Raw genomic sequence first — 20,333 nt, 5'->3', positions numbered from 1 at the left:
CATTATGCCAACCCCCAATATTAATTGCTGCTGGACAGTCATCATAAGATAAACATGAGTAAGATGCAGGTAGATGTCCGTTAGATTTCTGTCACGAGGTGCAGTTGCTCTCCACTCCATTGTCATCTGCAAGTTCTGCAGTAAAGGAGAGAGAGAGAGAGTGGTCCACGCCATTCTTCAACTTTTTTGTTACTGTAGTAATCAGTTGTCAGTATTTGTCAGTCATTTGGTTACTTCCTTACTTGATCTGAGGAAACAGTAAGTATTTTTAAAAGTATTTTTTGTTTTCAGTGTTTACTGTACATTGAGCTTGCTAACTGCTTCGGTGCTAATTTATATTGGGAATTCTGAAGTTTTGGAGGTGGTTTATTGATGTTGCCATTAAAAAAATGCTAACAGATTTTGTTGGAGGCACAGTTCTCCTAAAGACTGCATTTTTACAGTGTCTGTATTGACTAATAGTTGGTCTATCCCATCTTTCAAAGCTTGCTAGAGCAAGGCACAATATAGCTGCTACCTCTGCAGTATGTGGGAAGAGGGTTGCATTTCAGACTTTTCCTTGTCCCAAGTAAAGGATGAGATCGGAGACCAATTGTGGATCTCTGCATCCTCACCACCCTATTTCTTGTTCCATCTTTTAAGATGTCCCTGGAAACTCTGCTTCCATTCATCCTTCCTCAAGACTTCCTAGTGTCCTTAGACCTAGAGAATGCCTATCTACACATTCCTGTTCACCCAGCTTATAGGAAATTACTGAGGTTTTCTACTGACTCATCACACTTTCAGTTCTCTGCTTTCCTTTTGGAATTTTTACAGCCTGCAGATTCTTTACAAAGTTCATTGCACCAGTAATGGCTTACTCCAAGACTGAGGGAATTGAAATATTCCCCTATTTGGATGATTTGTTAATGCAGGCGCCTTCTCAGCAGGTACTCCTGATTTATCCTCAGATTCACCATAGCCTTACTTTAGGCCCTGAGTTTTGCAATCAGTCTGAAAAAGTCAGCATTGATTCCAACCCAAGACCTAGTTTTCTTGGGGTACAGGCTAGACGCCAAACTCATGCAGGCCTACTTTCTGCCAGACAAAATGCAGAGCCTAGCCAGTTACTTCTTTCTGTTCTTCCTCTTCAGCCCTGTACTGCAAGGGAGATCCTCCTTGCACTAGGCTCATGCTAGCAACCATCACCATCATCTCCTTTTCCAGGCTCCATATGAGGAAGATTCAGTGGTACCCTGAAAACCATCTGGTCTCACCATTCTCATTCCCTGGACACTCAGGATCCTCTTCTGCCTTGCCTAAAGAAGGAAATACTGTGGTGGCAAACCTTTGTCTTCCCTTCAGACTGCAGTCACCACAACAGGAGCTGCACACAGATTCATCAGACAAGGCATCGGGAGAATGGATCGGCAACCTGAAAGTTCAGGGGCAATGGCCTACAAATCTAAGATCAGAGCACATCTACCTCAAGGAGATGAGGCCACTAATTCAGACCCTGTAGATTTTCTCCCATCCCTGAAAACCACGTTCATTAAGACTGTTCACAGACACACATTTTCATAATGGTCATGTGGCACATAAGCAGGGGGTACCAGATCTTACTAGCTGTGCAGAGTGGTGCTATTGACATGAGAAGAGACCCTAGAAGCAAACCTCTTTCTTCATGTAGTTATCATTCCCTCACATGACAATGTCTTTGCAGACTGTAAGGGAAGATCCCCACGAATGGATGCTAAACAGAGTGATCTTCCAGTACATAGTCGACAAATGGGAGGGGCGCCACAGTTGGACATTTTGCCTGCATCAATGGTAAACAAACTCCTGCTCTTTTGCTCCAAGACTTAGTGTCCTCAAGTTTGGAAAACTGATGCAATGTACTTCCCTTGGAGAGGGAGGTTCTTATTATGCCTTCTGTCCACTTCCACTTCTTCTTCTTCACAAGGTCTTATTGAAAATCCAAATAGAATGCCTAATGATCTTACTGGTGACTCCGTATTGGCCAAGGCAACACTCATTCCTCCTTCTCTTCCACATAGCCAAGGACCGTCGACAGAACTTCCCTCCACAGTGGAGTTGTTTACACATCATAAGGGCTCACTACTTCACCCAACCTGTCATCTATCAGCCTGACATTATGGATGATAAGATAATGATCCCTTTTAGACACCAATTTTGTAATCATGTGTTTAAGGTTCTCCAGGCAGCAGGAAAACTTGCTGTCAGAATGTCTTACAGATCATAACAAGAAAATATTTACTCTATGGTGTCGGCATAAATATCAGGACTGTCTTCATGCTAATGACCCAGTGGTCCTCTCTAATTTTTGTGAACTCTTGCAGTCTGGCCTCCTCTGTTAAGGCACTCATTTCATCCATATCCATGTGCCTACCTGTGAATCCAGTGCTGCTGACCAGACGAAGTAAAACAGATCTTAAAAGGTGTACTCCACCCAAAACCTCCTAGAAAAGCTATTCTCTCTGCTTGGGATCTCAGTTTTGTGCTGGAAAAACTCACTGTCCCTCTTTTTAAACCAGCAGCATCTCCATCTCTCAAGTCTTGTACTTGGAAAACTTTTCTTCTAGTAGCTCTTACTTTTGTGCTGTATGAGTCTCCAAACTACAGGTCCTTATTCCAACCCTTTTCTTATTTTTCATAAGGACAGAGTGTCTTTAAGGGTCAATCGCTCCGTCATGCCTGAAGTGGTGAATACACTGTCTCTCAGTCAGGCCTTAAATCTGCTCACTTTCTTCCCTAAGCCACAAACTAAAGGAGAAATAATTCTGCATCCCATGGATGCCCTTAGTTCAGATTCTTCCTGGATAAGACTAAAGATATTCACAGATCTGACCAATTGTTTGTCTGTTTCCAAGATTCCAAGTTATAAAATTCAGTTTCCTTTTGCAGCACTCTACATGACAGATTCTTACCCTCTCCACCAAAGGCCCCTTCTATTAGAGCAGTGGCCTCATCTGAAGCCTTTTACAAGGGGATTGCCAGAAGAACAGTTTTAGAAGCAGATATTGGCCTTCTCTGCATACTTTCACGAAGCATTATAGAGTGGATGCCTTTTCTGTATCCAGAGCCACCTTCATCAGGTCAGTCCTGTCTGGATTACTAGATAATTCTCCCTTCCAGCCACCCATCACACATCTTAAGCTTTTTTGAATCATCAAACAGTTTGGAATACTGCAACAGTGATCTAATGAAGGATATAGCACAGCTATGCAAGAACTTACCATAAAACAAGATGTCTGACTGATCATGGTTGCAGTATTCCTTCTTTCTCTCCCTTTTCTGATTCTTTACTCCTCGGGGACGAAGGGGGACTGCTGTCTCTCTGCCTCTTCCTTCTTATTTGATCAGTTTAATTTTCATCTCAGGCCTCTTCAGGCCCACTGCCTTGGAGATAGTCTAACAATTTACACTCATAAATCTGCTTATATCCTTATGCCCTCAGGCTTAGGTCATACATCGAGTGTGTGATGCTATGGAAGGTTTTGGCTTTGGTACCCTGGCAAACATCCAGGTTATTTGATGATATAATCCATCAGTTTGGAATCCTGCAGCAGTGATCAGTAGGATATCTGTAGTTGTGGTAAGTCCTAACTCAACTGTTCTTTCTGTTAGCCTGTTTATAAAAATGGTGTAATTTATTGTGTTAAACTCTGGAGAGGACAAGAAATAAATCTTGATGTATCATCTCCTGAGCTGATTTTCTCTTGCAATGTTAAGTAAGGTTAATAAGTCTAAGATACTGAATGCCATTATTGTAAGTTGCACTGTGAATGGTGAGGAAGACTGAATTAATTTAAATGCTAAAGTTCACATCCCTGGTAAAATTAATGTAATGACAAGACTCATTGAGCACTTCTTTCAGTCCTTTTGCAGAGATGTGAACTCAGAGCAGCGTCTTTGGTTACTGCAGAAGTGGGGCACTTTGGAGATTGACCTGTTTGCCACTTGAGAAAATGCAGGCCTACCTCCTTCTATGTGGTGCACTAGGTCAGTTGCTGTGCTTTCTCCCATGACCATAGGAGATTATGTGCATCTTCCCACAGTTCTCCCACATTCCACACCTCATGTCAAAGAGCAAGAAAGAAAGAAAGACCAAAACTATTTTTGTAGCCTTTTCATTGCTAAGGTGGGTTTGGTTTCAGGCTATCAGGTACGTTCTAATAAAGAATAAAGTAAGGTATATAGATTCTAGCGAAGACAATCAGCCATTGGGGTGATAGCTGGCTCTACCTCAGGGGCATGTCTGTTGCCTTAGACCCTCTAATCCCACTAACCCTTCTAGCAGGGGTGTCAGAATCTGAAAGGAAGCCTCTTAGTCAGTAGACATGCTGTACATTGTAGAACAGATTCTTTATTGCAAAAAGTGGTACCTGGTATCACTTCTATCAGCTTTTCTGCTGGTCATCCTGATATACTTCAGGCATTTTTATGACTTGGGCTATAAATATCTTATGGTCAGGGTGCATGTTTTAGCTACTTCTACCCATCATGACCCGTGGCAGTCAGAATTGGTGGCTTCGTGCTGCCTAGTCATGTAGTCATTTAAACTCATTATAGCCAAGTGCTCCTCCAGGCGTTTCTGCAGTTACCTCCTACTGCTCCTTTAGGCGTCAAATATTGCTTGTTTATATTTGCATTAATAATTCCAAAACCATGCTACATACAAGGGATCAGAATATTTTATCTTGAAGCATACATGATGGCAAACAGTTGTATTGATATCTGACCTCTGTCAATGAGTATTTGTTAGAACTGGAAGGTGAGAACTTCATTTTTTAAAGGCTCAGACCACACCCACTGGGAGTCAAAGGTACACACTCAAAAGAGCTGTACTGGAGGGAATGAGTTAGTTTGCATATCTGCTCAACCTTGAAGATCTTCTGTGCGTTGATAGAATTGAACTTCATGGCTAGCACGCTTACCCATCTCCCCTTTAAACCTGGTGGCTCATTAGCATCAAAGTTTGTATTTTGAAAAATGTTTATTCTGACAGTAATCAAGCTCCACTTGCAGGATCTTGGCTTTGCATTCCTTTATGTGTAAATGACCATGTGTAGCCTTTCTAAAGGGTCCAGTGTCCCTTCTGACCACCCCACTGAAACAGTCTGTTCATCTTCCTGTTTTTGGGTGAAAGTCTGGGTCAAAAACAATCTCCCACTTAGGTTCTGCTGAGCAGATGAAAGAGTTCAGGAAAACAGAACAGTAGCTAATCTCGTTTACTTTGATAAAAGCTGTCAGCTGTTAAGCAAGCCCTTTCCAGGTGGATTGCTAGTTACATTTGGTTTTACCATCAGGTGGCTCACTGCTTTTTGGAAGATGTTGCTTTCAAGGGCTGGCCACTCCAGCAGAGGCATCACTGCTTCCAGGTCATTGCTTTAGAAATGTTGCCATTAATGCTGTGATCACTTAGTCACTGGCTTGCACCTTCGCTAAAAAGTACTGTTTCAGCTGTGGCTTTAGGAGCTGTGCCTCCTTTGGTGTTTGCTTATTGCATGATTCAACATTCTGATTCTTTTGCTTTTTTGCTGTCGTCAACTGCCTTCCATCCTGGTAGATTCAGTGCTTGAGATTCAACCTGACTGGGGGAGGGGGTGGCTGTTGTTGGGTATGACATATACTTATTCAACTTATTAGTTTATCTTTTAATGGGCCCTCATTGGTGGGTCCCACTGTCCCTTTGTGCTTGGACTGCCAATCCATCCTGCTGCTGCTGTTCATTTTTTGTGCAAGTCAGTCAGGTATGTACTTGTAAACATTATAGGTGTCAAATCTGCATTGTATTTCTTAAGTTGCAGGAACTGCATTTGTTCAGTGGCTGAGGATGAACTGCTGAGTTTGGAGGCTAAGTGCATCATCTTAGCCTGGTATGTGATGTCATCGTGTATGCTATATATGGTAACTGTGCAGAAGCTTCAGAAAAAAACTGGTGAATTAGAATGGAAGAAAGGGTAAAGCCATTCATAGATCCACCAAGAATAGGCCCCTTTGTAGATTACCTAAGATGGTAAAAAAAAGTATCTGTTAATGTTTTTCTGTTATAGGTTACTCACTCAGATGTTCTTTGTGTTTCACGGTGCAGTCATCACTTGTGAGTTATCCCTGCTGGGTAGCCCTTGGCCGGCCCGAATAACAGAGTAAAGAGTATCCCTCCTGCGTCGGTTGCAAGTCGCCAGGGATTGACGTCAGGTCGTCAGTGGTATAAAGCATGGCAGCTGACGCCATTACATCAGTCTTTCTTCCCATGGAGCCTAAAGCAAAAGCAGTTTGCATGTGCGTTGGTCTGCTGTTGCCAGAGTGAAGAAGAAAAATGACTAAAGCTAAGTACTCCATTGGGGATCTTTTTCTTGCACTAACCGATGTCTGAAAAAGTAAATAATTGTCTCTGCTGTGGAAAACAAATACCACACCGAGACTTCCATAACCTGTGTGTAACTTGTTTAGGCCCAGACCACGATGTCCCCAGATGTCGGTTCTGCACTCTATTTAATGCTAGGACCATACACTATAGAGCTGAATTTGTAGCTAGACATTTTAAGGAGAGTCCTTCTTAGTACAAAATGGCATTTGTTGGTCAGCCTCCAGTGGATATCCCCCCAAAAAAGAGAAAAGACAAAGAAAGGGACAGACCACAAAAGGTTAGGCCTACAGATGATTCTAATCTGAAGTCAGCCACTAGCATAACGAAATTCAGTGAGGCACCTACACAGCCCCTGACGACAGCTACACAGCCACCGCAGGCCTCTACTGAGCCCCATTCAGAGTCCGGTACACCACAGGATCAGACTACACTTCTTGAGATTTCAGTTATCAGCCCCGTGGTTGGGTCCAGAGCCACTCTGCAGGCACCAGCTTCCGAGGAAGCCCTTCTGATAACCGACACCAGACAAAGACCGACGGCCACAGCCGCACCTAGGCCCATCAAAACACTGAGGCCTAAAAGCAAGGCCACTGCTAGAAAAACTCTTTCAACAATTCCCAGTCATCATCTTCCTCAAGCCTGGCCTGCTCAGTCACAGCAGCTTCTTAAGATGACTGAGAATCTGATCACGCTCATCAGAGGTAATCAGACTACCCCAGCCAAAAGGAAAAGGGACCTTTCCCCACAGATTCTCTCAGAACCTGACACTGAAGAGTCATACTTTCTGGACTCAGACAGTGAACAGCAGCCCATTACTACCGTTGAAGATTCTGATGCAGAGGAATCCATCCCATCTGCATCCCCCATGAGGACCCTTCATTTAAAGAGACCTTGCATACCCTCAGGGAACACTTCCATTGGGAAGCTCAGGACTACCCCCAGTCTAAGAAGAAAATAAGAGAGATTCTGGACCTACCCCAGCATAAACCCGTAGCCCGTTGTAGACTAGGATGTCTTTATGGAGTCTAGCTTCACCCCTGATGCCCTGCCTCCAGCACTCAGAAAGCCTGACAGGTATTACAGGGTGCCAGACACACACAAATATTTATTCAAGAACCCTGCAGCCAACCCAGATGTCATCACCCAGGGGCCCAAAGGGGCAAGGGCTAGTTCCTCCAAAAATCCAATACCTTCTGACAAGGATAGCAGAGCCTTAGACAGATGGGGTAAAAAGGTATATACCTCTGCTACCTTAGCTGTCAGAAATCTTAACTGCCAGTTCCATATGCTTAAAAAACAACATATGCTGGAACTACTAAAGCAGAAAATTTCCTCCTTGTCAGACAGTTCAACTTCCAGAGAACTGAAAGAGCTTTAGTACTCAAGCACTCGAGTGGTAAAGCATTCCCTCCACTGTGGATTCAATGCCCTAGAAGCCTCCAGTAGGGCTGCTGTTTCAGGGTCAGTCATTAGGAGACATGCATGACTGAAAGAGCAGCCTCTGCCTGATCAGGTTAAATCCAACTCTTAGACACCCCCCCCCAGATAAGAATTGCTTGTTTGGATCTAAGGTGGAGGAGGTGATTAAGAAAATAGAGGATAAGGCCAAATCAATGCAGACAGTAAAAGATTTTGTCCAGGTGCAACCTCCCAGATTCAGCAGAAACTTTCCCACCAAGCACTAGTCCTTTCCTTCCCAATCCAAGCTGGTTCAAAGGAAAGGGCAAAGGATAGACCCCCCCCCAGGCAGCAACTACAAGGCCAGCAGAGGTCCAGACAATGGATCCCTACAACCCCCAGGGCAAGGAGTTCTCAGTCCACACCCTACCCTAAGGACTCTCAATGACTCCACCTCCCACCTCTGCCCCCCAAAGGTTAGGAGTAAGCATATCTCTTTTCAAAGACAACTGGAAAGCCATCACAGCAGATCAGTGGGTCCTAAAAATAATTTCCCAAGGATACAGATTCTCATTCAAAGAGAACCCAAGCTTAACAGGGTACCTAGACATATCAGCAAATCAACAGGCAGAGGCCCTCTGCCAAATTCAGAAACTCTGTGCTCAAGGAGCAGTGGAGCTGGTACCTCAGGAACAAGCTGTAAAAGGGTTTTATTTAAGATTGTTCCTGGTACCCAGCAAAGAGGGCACTTGGCGTCCTATTCTAGCTCTATCCACAGTAAACCTTCCCTGCTTGTGCCAAAATTGAAAATGCCTACATTCCAAAAACTCTTGCCCATGCTGACTCCAAATGCCAGGCTAGTCACCCTAGATCTAAAGGACGCCTACCTCCGTATCCCTATAAGGGAATCCTGCAGAAGGTTCCTTTGCTTCAGGGCAGACTCACAACACTTACAATTCTCAGCTCTGCCGTTTGGCTTATTTACTGCTCCCAGGGTTTTCACCAAATGTCTGGCCCCTGTCCTTGCATTCTGCAGGCAGAAAAACATACAAATTTAACCCTATCTGGATGACTGTCTCATCCAGGCAGACAGCAGGGAAAAGCTCCTGCAGGACCTCAGCTTTGTCCAAACCCTCCTTACCTCTCTGGGATTTACCATCAACAAAGAAAAATCCTATTTTCATCCCACAAGACAGATCACCTTTTTGGGAGCTCTCCTGGACACATCCACACAAAGAGCCTTCCTCTCTCCAGAAAGACAAAGTTTTCTACCCCAGTACGTCACCCAATTAGCTCACAGGACACACCTCACAGCAAGGAAGTTCCTGCAAGCTCTGGGGCACATGGCATCCTGCATCCTGTTGGTGCCCTTGGCCAGACTACACATGAGAAAATTGCAATGGTACCTAAAAAACTTATGGTGCCAACACTCAGTCACTGGAGCTACAAGTACCTCTCATTACCTGCTTAAGGGAAGAACTCCTATGGTGGGCAGAAGTCTGTATCCTGAACAAGGGCCTACCATTTCTCATTCTTCCCCAAGGCCAGGCCATCACCACAGATGCCTGAGACATGGCCTGGGTGGCCCGCTTAGGAGGCCTGTGCAACCAAGGCACCTGAGACCTCAGGGACCTAGACCTCCACATCAACCTGAAGGAAATGATGGCAGTACTCAGGGCTACCACAGCCTTCAAAAGCCACCTAAAACCAGTGGTGCTCCTCATCAAAACAGACAGTACCACAGTAATGTGGTACATCAGCAAGCAGGGGGGGAACACACTCTTACCCCCTTTGTTGTCTAGCCATGTTACTCTGGCAGACTGCCTTTATGATGGGCCTACATCTGATAGCACAGTACATCCCGGGGAGCAAAACACCCTAGCAGACCACCTCAGCAGAAGTATTCTGGACTCCCACGAATGGCAGCTTTGGCGGGAGACCTTCCTCAACATCACCCAAATATGGGGACCCCAGAGGTAGACCTCTTCACATCCATAGAAAACAGACAGTTGGACCAGTTCTGCACCAGGGAGTTCCACCCAGGAGCCTAGAAGGTGGACGCACTCTCCTTCCACTGGGGCAACCTGTTTGCCTACACCTTTCCCCCCTTGCCAATGATCCCAAGGGTACTGCTAAAGAACAGGGAAGAAGGGCCAAGAGCTATACTCATTGCTCTGAATTGGCCCAGGCAGCATTGGTACCGCTTGCTACTCAGCCTGACCAAGGAGCCGCCCAGGAACCTGCCTCTCACAGAAGGACTACTAACCCAAGAAAAAGGGTCAGTACTGCATCCCAGTCTGCAAACTGCCAGCCTATCTGCATGGCCTATACCACAAAGGCAGATACCAGCCCACCATTGAGCAAGTCCCGGACATCATTAAAGAGACCAGGAGGCCCAGCACCAGGAAATCCTGCTCTGCAAAATGGGAAAGATTTAATGTCTAGTGCCAAACTAAGGGTACAAGCAGCTCCCTTGCCACCTTCACTTTGATTTTAGACTAACTGGCGGAGGTAGTGCAAAAAGGATTATCTTACTCTTCCATCAGAATTCATGCCTCAGCTATCTCTGCCATTTCCCATACTGAGTGTCCTTTGTTCTCCCATCCCCTGCTAAAACAATTCCTTAGAGGGGTATCACACATCAGACCACTCAGAAAGCCACCCACCCCTGCATGGGACCTGACCTATGTCTTGGTAAAATTGACCTTACCACCCTTTTGAACCAGCTGCTTCAGCAGAGCTGAAACACCTCTCTTGGAAGGCTGCCTTCCTTCTGACCTTAACCTCAGCCAGTAGGGTTTCTGAGCTGCAGGCCCTCATGGCCATTGAACCCTTCATTATCTTCCATTCAGACAGGGTGCCTCTTAGAACTAACCTCTCCTTTATGCTTAAAGTGATATCTGATGTGACATTGAATCAGGCTATCCATCTTCTCACCTTCTTTCCTAACCCTCGGAATAGGGAGGAAAGAATCCTTCATTCACTGGACCTTCACAGACAACTTAGATACTATCTGGATAGGACCAAGTCTCTCACAAAGAGTAACCAGCTGCTGGTCATCTTTGCCCCAGGGGCAGAGGGGGACCTATTTCCAAGCAGACCATTTCAAAATGGATATCCCACTGTATCCAATTATGCTACTACTTCCATGAAAAAAATACCTCCCAAGCCTGTCCAAAGCCATTCCACTAGGGCAGCATCTACTTCCACTGCTTTTCTCAGGGGCGTCCCTACCAAGGACATCCTAGAAGCTGCCACTTGGACTTCTGTCTTCACCTTTACCAAACACTACCAATTGCCTCTTTACTCCAAAGTCGGGCAGGCTTTGCCTCTGCAGTCCTGCAGGGCATGCTGGGTTCTACTTAGAGCAGTGCAAGCCTGTTCTTCTATTCCTTCCCTTCCTACCTTCCACCCTACTTTCAGCTTTGAAAATTTTCCCACAAGCGATGACTGCAACAGTGATACATGAAGAACATTGTACAGTTGTGTACACTTACTATAAGTGAGCGTATTCACTGTTGCAGACCTGTTTTCCCTCCTTCCCCCTCTATTTCTTTCTGTTTCCATCACGCCAATTTATACCTATGTGCATCCCCCAGTTTGGCCTTCCTCAGGCCTTCTGGGTAGGGCTGCTATAGGTTGGAGCAAGAAAAACTGATTTAATGGCATCAGCTGCCTTGCTTTATACCACCGAGAAACTGATTTCAGTCCCTGGTGACCTGCAGCCAACGCAGGAGGGATACTCTTTATTCTGGTATTTGGGCCGGCCGAGCACTACCCAGCAGGGATAACTGCAACAGTGAATACACTTGAACATCTACATTTATGGTAAATGTACACAGCTGTACTTTTCAGCTGGGGCCAGAAACATAGATTGTGGAGCAAAGGGTGCTGCGCTAGCTCTTGCACCTGATATCGCATCATGCTGTGTTTGGAAGTGGGCATTCCCATAAATATCAGAACTGCAGAATGAAAAAAATGTTTTGCCAAGAGCAGGTTCTCTGATGTGAGAATTCCAGCTTTTACCATCTGAAGAAATTCTCACAGAGTAACTGACATGATGACTACTCAATGCGTTGTACATTGGCATATCTTTAGTCAAAACCAGCATATATTGAGTTCAAAGTATAGAAATCCAGTTGTCCGCTTACAAATAAATATACATTTATATACCAAAGGTAGGGGGTAGTGTCAGAAGACTCTTTTAAATAATTGAGTAGTTCATGTTAACACAAAGATTTATGTATCAGCTAGTAAGGAAGCTCCAGAACCCTGACCTTTCTGTGTGCAGAATTGGAATCTGAAGATAAATATGTAATAATTCTGTGGCCCAGAACCAAATGCTTCTTTCCAAGATGGAGACTGTGGATTGTATTAAAAACATGCCAAATGTTTTGTACTATACAAAACAGTTCAGGTATTTGAGGTTAAGAAATAGACAGAGAACCCTAATGTTGTTATTGACAGTTATAAACCTTGAGGAACTTTGGGATAAATAAGTGGTTTATGACTTTTTTGTCCAAAAGCTGTAAAGCCATCTTCTAATGTTTATCATCACATTTTTTTTATTCTGGAGGATGTAGATGAAAGTTGTAAAATAAATAAGTTCTAAGGAACCATGTTCTGTTAGTTATGCATTTCATCCATTTCGGATTAACGTAATGTCTTGATGCATTTTTGGCTATAGACCTCTAAAAGATAGTTAAGGAAGACCTTAAGTCCCAGTTGTTTTTTAGCAGTTCATGCTAAGCTTTCTTTGGTTAAACGTTCTGCTTAACATTCTGCTTCTGGTCCTTGGAAGTTTCTCTGTGACTTATGCAGTCCACGTTTTTGTATAGCTCTTTCCCTTTCCTTTCATCCCATCTCTGTTTCAGTTCAAATTAAGTGGAGAAAGAGCTCTTCATAGTCACAGCATGCACCATCATCTATTTGGTAGGATGTAATAATCTGATACTAAAATTTCAAGTGTCTTGAAACATTCTCTTTGACCTATGTTTAGCGCCACAGTTTGCATTGTATTTTGGACCATTGTGCATTTCCCCTCATCACTTGTAATGCAGTCCTGGTTCTTTATTGTAACACATAAAAGTACATTTCCCTACCCTGATTTTAGTTGATCTTTATGACCAGTGATATCAAGGTGGGGATTAATCCATAAAATTTAATGAGTGCATCTCTTTACATTCGTGGAGAACAGCTATTAGTCTGATGAATAATCACACCATCCCTACCATGATATCATCTGTGATTTACTAGATTTGTTTGGGCCATGGATTGATAAAATGTCTGTGAAATATTTTATTTTGAAGTAGCTCAAATATATTAGAAATGAAAGGGAGAAGGCACCGCAACACTTACCACCAGATACTGCTGTCTTTCACATTAGACCAAATGAATAGACTAAGATCAGATATACCACTCTACAGACACTATTTAAAATGCTGTCTGCTTTCTTACTAGCGTAATTACCACCATGTTAATAAGATTAAAAAAATAGTGGTGGCTTGGTGTTCATATTTTGTTTTTCCTAAAGGGATTCTTTTTTATCATTTTTGATGTATAGGAGAGCCTGAGATACCTCAAAGATTTGGATCAAAAGTTGTTTGAAACATATATTGAGTCAAAAGCAGATCCTGTAGTCGGATCTTTGGAACCTGGAATTTACGCAGGTTATTTTGACTGGAAGGATTGTCTTATTCCCGCTGGTAAGCAGCTGTTCATTTTTTCACTTCTTTTTAAACTTCTAACAACAAATTCAGATCAATAATTATAATATACATTATTTAGCCATGCAAGTACACTATATGCATAGGCTCATGTGTGCTTGTGCAGTTGTATATGCATTCATATATGCGTGCGTGTATGTGTGCGTGTGTGTGTGTATGTGTGTGTGTATATATATATATATATATATATATATATATATATATATTGGTGGCTATATATTATTTGGCATATTGTTGGCTGCTAAGTATAGCGAACACTGGGCCTTAAAGTGAGAGAGTAAGAGAGAAAATGGACAGGCAAGTCTCAGCAGGGAACATATGCATTTTAGGGAATAATGTTGGGACACTACCAGAGAAGAAGGCAGATTCCACATTGGTGGCTTTTGGGGTAGAGAGAATGTGCAGAAGAGTTTCCTGTCATCAGAAAGTTGCGAACATATGGAAAGTTATACATGAAATTTGAAAGGGGAATAGTATTGTTGCTGTTGGCTGAGATACTGATGGATTACTGTGCCTAGGGTTGGGATAGCAGTCCTGAAAAATAACGAGTTGTGCGAGTACTACATATTTATAAGTCGGCTTGTGTAATTGAGTGTAAAAATGACTGTGGCAATTGCATTTTTCTGTGTATTCCATATTTTCTTGTGTCCTTGTAAATGCACCTCCATCTTGAAACTGTAAAGCTGGCTATGAAAAACTAGTTTATTTCTAAAAGTACTTGCATGCATTGCCTAAGAAACAATTAGCAACTGAGTGCGTAACTGAAATAAGCCTACAGAGTGAATGATACCTAGTAAAGTAGTAAGGATGTGTGCTGTGTTATCTGAAGAGCTTGCTAAAATTGAACAACTATTGATCTGAAGTAGGAAGACTTCATTCGTCTGCAACCTGTGGGTATCGGATCCGACCTCGGATCCGAGCCGGCAATTCAAAAGCTTAGGCTCCGAGCTCCTAGCTCCTCCCTCTTACCCATAACCCCTTGCCACGCCCTGACTGACCTCAGATTTCGTTTGCCGCTTTTCAAGAAGCAACGGAATTCTTGAGCTCCTAGCGTGGTTTTTCAGATAAGTGGTTTTTCTGACAGGAAAATTGTTGAAATTCTGAGTTTTGTTTAAAAATAGTTAGTGTTGTGTGTGGTTAAGGCTTTCCTCCTCTTTAGTTAAATTTCTCGGGTTTTCGTAGTTTTGTGTGTGTCTGTGTGTGTTTTAGGCCTTAGGTGTCATGTCTGAAGCCCCTAAGGCTGTCTTTTCGAAATGTGCGAGTGTGGCCATAAGCTGTCCCCAGCAGATGGCCACACTCGTCTTGGGGGTTGAACACCTGTCTTCTGGTTGTACCATTTGTGCAGGGTTCAACAACGGAGGTCGAAGTTAGTGCTGGCGGGTCTTTTACCCCAGATACTGCTTGACCTCTGCCTCCAGTCAGCAAATTGTTGCTGTCAGTTCTCCCCCTCCGGCTGGGACTCAACCTCCCTTAAAAATGCCGGAGGAAGGATTCTAGTAGGGAGAGACAGAAGGAGAGGCACAGGAGAAGCACCACAAGAGGAGAGCCGAAGCTTCCAGCTCGGCTCCTCCATCTAAGCGGGCTTCCCTGTGCCTTCTAGCTTTCCTCCTCCTCGGCTCCACTCCCCTCGGTTCTCTCCTGGACCCGAGGAGGAGGAGGCTAGCCCTTCCAGGAGGTCACCGAGGCGGTTCTCTAGGTCCGCTTCGGTGGCCTCCTCTAGATCGACCTTTTCGATGAGCGAAGCTGATATGGACCGGATGATGAGGAAATTCATCCAGGCCCAAATGCAAATGGAGTGCTCCTAGCCCCCAACCGGGAGGCCCGACCCCTTTCGCCCATTAGCTCCTTCTCCGACCCATACCACGGGTTCGGAGCTTTCGGCGCCGTGCAGATTTGGATCCGGGGTGGGTCGGATCCGATTGGTCGGCGCACCTCGGATCCGTCCCATCCCTTGAGTGCTTGGTGCCGGACCCGACCTCTCGAGCCGAGGCCGAGCCTCGGATCCGAGGGAGCTGGTGTGTCTTGGCTCCGTCCAGGTCGGAGCACACTGGTCTCTCGGATCCGGCGGTTTCGGCTCCGACTCCGATCCGCACGTCGGATCCAGTGGGGGTCGGCTCTCAGGGCTTAGAGAAGCTGGCTCCTCGGCTTTCAACGTTATGGAAAGGGCACTGTCGAGGACATCCGGACCCCGGTCCCTGCCACGGCTCCATCCGCACTCCATTGCAGTTGGGCCAGGCCCCCACCAGCCGGTCCCAGGGACAGCCCGCCTCGATGTCCCAAGTGGTTCCCTTGGAACATCCATCTGCTGAAGAGTACTCCTCGGACAGCCCCGATGATGTACCTCGGGCGCAAGTGCAAGAGGAGGCACATGGACTCCCCTGAGTCCGTCACTGAAGACACGGACTTGGATGAAGGAGAAGGCTCCCTAGGTCACCCCTGAGGACGTCTCATTTGGAGACATCATGGAGATGTTAAGGATCAGGGGGTGGTCTGCCCAAGGCTTCTTCGGACGAGTCTGTGTTCTTGGAGGCATTCGAGGCGGGCCCTTCTACCTCTTGGGTGTCCCCTCCTGCTGACCCCTGGTAGATCTTATATCTATCAGGGCGTGGAAGGATCCGGACACCATTGAGCCTATCCCAAACGGATCGCATTCTTTCTCCTCCATCAGACCGCACCCACTGGAGTAAGGGTCCCCAGTAGATGCCATGATGATGGCTGCAGCCACGAAGAGGAATTGGCCCAGGAGAGTCCCTCCGTCCATCCTCCGGGCAAGGAGTCCCGTTCGATGGATCGAATTGGGAAGCGAGTGTTTAGTTCAGCGACCTTCTCCTTGAGGCGCTGAACTACATGGCGCATGTCATTAGGATGCAGCGAGATCTGATTAAATGCATCTCCCGGAGTCCATCTCGAGTGAGGATAAGCAGGTTTATTCCACCGAATGGCCACCCTCAGATCTGTATCCAATACATCTATGCGGCTGCTGTCTCATGCTACTGAGGGAGCCGCTAGAGCCAGCGGAGCAGGCCTTGTCATGAGGCGACAGGCCTGGCTCCGCCATTGTGATTTTGCTGAGCCCTTTAAGGCGACCTTCGCGAATGCCCCTTTCGATGGTTCTGCCTTATTTGGCAAGACTGTTCGAGACACTTGTCCAGAGCGAAAAGGACGGAAGACGCTGTCTGCCGTCGAGTCCGCTTCTCAGCTCCCCAGAGGTCCTTCTCTAAGAACCAAAAGGGACAGAAGAAGATGTGGTTCCGGAAGTCGCAGCAGTCCCAACCTGCTCAGGATAACCAGTCCTTCCGTGGCAGAGGAGGACGGGGAGGTCGTCGTGCCAGAGGCAGGGGGGCTCCTGGCAATTTTGGGTCCAGAGAACCTTTCTCTGAGAGACCCACGCAGCAGCCCTGAAGGGTTGCCCGGCTGTCCGTCTCTGGAGGCAGTCGGGCGGTTTCGATGCACCTGACTTCTTGGGAGTCCATAACAACAGACAGTTGGGTGCTTGACTCATATCCAGAGGATATTCAATACCCCTAATCAAGATTCCCAAATCTCGCAGCCTCCCAGATGTTCCACCCGATCAGGGAGGCGGCAGCTCTCGAGCAGCTGCTAGGAAAAAGAGCCATCCAGCGCGTCCCCCCAGATCAAGCCGGATTAGGGTTTTACTCCAGGTTCTTTTGGTGCCAAAGAAGGCGGGGACTTAAGACCAATTTTAGACCTTTCCCTGTTGAACCTGTCAGTAACCAAGCAAAAGTTCGGATGGTCACCCTGCAATCTATACTCCCCTATTGAGGGAGAACGACTGGATGTGTTCCATAGACCTCAAGGATGCGTACTACCACATTCGGATGGACAGGCGGTCCAGGAGGTTTCTTCGCTTCGGCTGGGAGCCAGTCACTATCAGTTCAGGGTCCTCCCTTTGGTCTCACCTCAGCCCCCAGGGTGTTTACCAAGGTGTTAGCGGTGGTAGCGGCCCACCTGAGGCTCCAGGGATTACAGGTCTTTCCATACCTGGGCGTCTGGCTCCTGACGGCATCATCAAGGCATCTTCTGTGCTCAGCCAGGGATTACTTCCTTCAACTTGCACCAAGGCTGGGCATAACGATCAACTGGGAGAAATCTTTCCTGAATCCAACTCAAATTATAGATTTCATAGGAGGAAGACTAGACACCAGATCAATGCGAGCCTTCCTCACCCCGGACCGTATCGTCAGCCTGAGGTGTCATGTGACAGCAATCCTTCAACCGTCACCAACTGCAGCCGGGTCCTGAGGGCCCTAGGTTCTATGGCGGCAGCTATCCCGCTTCTACTTCATGCTCGCCACGCATGCGGGTTCTTCAATGGACCCTTCAAGTTCAGTGGTCTCCTCTTTGTTCGTCTCTAACGCTCCGATTGCGGTCAGCAGAGCGTGCAGGGACTCCCTTCTGTGGTGGCTTCTTTCTCCGGAGCCCCTGGTAGGAGACCCTTTTGCGCTGCATTCCCGAGCCACAGTGACCACGGACGCTTCTTGCCTCGGGTGGGGGGGGCATTCTGCGGGAAAGATTGTCCAAGGCACGTGGAATCCCACAGAGACATCGTTGCATATAAATGTCCTGGAAATGAGGCGGTGCTCCTAGCGTTGCAAGCACTTCACCACGTTCTTCCTACAGGGACTATTGCGATTCAGACAGACAACATGTCCGTAGTCTGGTATATCAACAAGCAGGGAGGAACCAGGTCTTATCCCCTTTGTCGAGAGGCCATGAGAGTTTGGGAATGGGCAATTTCCACCAAACGCTTTCTGATAGCAACGCACATTCCGGGAAAGTCCAACATCCTTGCGGACAAGCTCAGTCGCACCATCCTTTCTCCACACGAGTGGTCCCTAAACCTTCAAGTAGCGAAGAAGATTTTTGCGTTTGGGGCAACCCTGTTGCGATCTTTTGCTTCTCCCTCAAGCGCCGACAATTTCTTCGCTCTACTTCCCCACCAGGAGTTCGAGGATGCTCTGGTGCATGCTTGGCCTCCCGGTCTCCTTTATGCCTACCCTCCACTTCCTCTGATGCAGAGGTTTCTGCAGAAAGCCAACAGTTTGGGGAGCAGAATGATTCTCATTGCCCCATTCTGGCCTCGACAACCTTGGTTCCCCTTCGTATGGTCTCACAAAATCAATCCACCATGGATTCTGGATCCAATTTGGATCTCATCTCTCACCCTCTGGGAATGCCAGTTCCCAACCTGCGGACCCTGAAGTTGACAGCTTGGCTGCTCCAATTCCAACCTTAATTAGGACTCGGTATCTCTTCACGGTCAAAGCAATTTTGGTGGCTGCCCATAAACCTTCTACCAGACAGGTTTATCGGAGTAAATGGAAGAGGTTCTCTATATGGGCAGGGCAGAGAATGGTGGATCCTTTTTCAGCACCTATCTCTGCGGTGCTAGACTTTCTAACAGACCTCTTTCATCAAGGGGCCAGTTCATCCACGATTAAAGTACAATTGGCTATATCGCATTATCACACTGGACAGGACACAGCTCCCCTTATGACAGCGAAATTATGCAAATCTTTTCTCAAGGGAGTTTTTTTATTAAGGCCTCCAGTCAAGGAGGTTGTACCGCCTTGGGATTTGTCTTTAGTCCTGCAGGCCCTTACTGCTCCTCCCTTCGAGCCTGCAGCTTCTGCTGATTTAAAATTCCTTTCCTGGAAGACTGTCTTTCTGGTAGCTATCACTTCTGCCAGAAGGGTGTCTGAGCTTCAGGCTCTTTGTGTCAAACCGCCTTACCTTTCTTTCTTCCCTGATAGGGTGTGCCTCAGGACCAATCCATCTTTTCTTCCAAAGGTCTCTTCTGAATCCAATATTAACCAGTCAATCAATTTGCCTGTTTTTTGTCCCAAATATTCAAACAAAGGGGAATACAAATTGCATTCATTGGATGTTCATAGACAATTACGTTTTATATTAACAGGACAGCTGGCCACAGGAAATCAGATCAGCTGTTCGTTTCCTTTGCTAAATTTGCTCTGGGTAAAGCAGTGTCTAAAGTCACTCTGTCTAAATGGATTGCTAATTGCATATTGCAGGCATATGACACTTCAGGCAGACCTGCTCCTAAGAGGGTTACGGCTCATTCTACTAGGGCAGTTTCTCGTCAGCCGCCTTTAAGTCCCGTGTTTCGTTGGATGATATCTGCGGCAGCTACTTGGGCCTCGCCTCATACTTTTATTTCTCATTACAAGGTGGATGTTGTTTCTAGAGGAAGAGCATCCTTTGGCTCAGCGGTGCTCGGAACATCCTTCCATGATGGCCGCCCAAGATTCACGTAGCTAGGCACTCTGTCCCACAGGTTCCAGGCGAATGAAGTCTTCCTACTTCAGATTTAGCAGTTATGTACTCACCATAACGTTCCATCTGAGTAGGTGACTTCATTCGGATGCAACTCCCTCCATCCCCCTGACCTTTATAGAGCGAGTAATTATGCTTTTTTTAGTATACTGTGGTCAGTATTTGAGGCAAACTCAATCTGAGGTCAGTCAGGGCGTGGCAAGGGGTTATGGGTAAGAGGGAGGAGCTAGGAGCTCGGAGCCTAAGCTTTTGAATTGCCGGCTCGGATCCGAGGTCGGATCCGATACCCACAGGTTGCATCCGAATGAAGTCACCTACTCAGATGGAACGTTATGGTGAGTACATAACTTCTAATTCCTTGTGCCTATATGGTGGGATTTTTTCTGGAATTCTTATAGCAGTGCAAAGTGGTTGCATTTTAGCTGCTTTTTGGTTATCTGTTTTTCTGTGAAGCCAAAGCCCTGTGTGTACTGAACCACATTTTCCAAATTCTGTACACAATGGAAGAAATCATAGAAACC

General features: G+C 46.1%; 1 protein-coding gene across 2 annotated transcripts in view; it reads left to right on the top strand.

Moving 5' to 3' along the window:
- Window positions 1-20,333, top strand: part of EXOC2 (exocyst complex component 2) — a 2,261,550-nt gene that overhangs the window by 1,732,267 nt on the left and 508,950 nt on the right. For both annotated transcript variants that reach the window (XM_044065154.1, XM_044065156.1), the window contains exon 23: window positions 13,335-13,476. In XM_044065154.1, the coding sequence (XP_043921089.1) occupies window positions 13,335-13,476 (142 nt within the window). The remainder of the gene's footprint in view (window positions 1-13,334; window positions 13,477-20,333) is intronic.

Source organism: Protopterus annectens, chromosome 3.part0 (assembly GCF_019279795.1).
Source record: "Protopterus annectens isolate FY-2018-M chromosome 3.part0, PAN1.0, whole genome shotgun sequence".
Lineage (NCBI taxonomy): Eukaryota > Metazoa > Chordata > Ceratodontiformes > Protopteridae > Protopterus > Protopterus annectens.
Note: the sequence above shows the minus strand (reverse complement) of the source record. Positions and strands in the feature narration are given on the sequence as shown.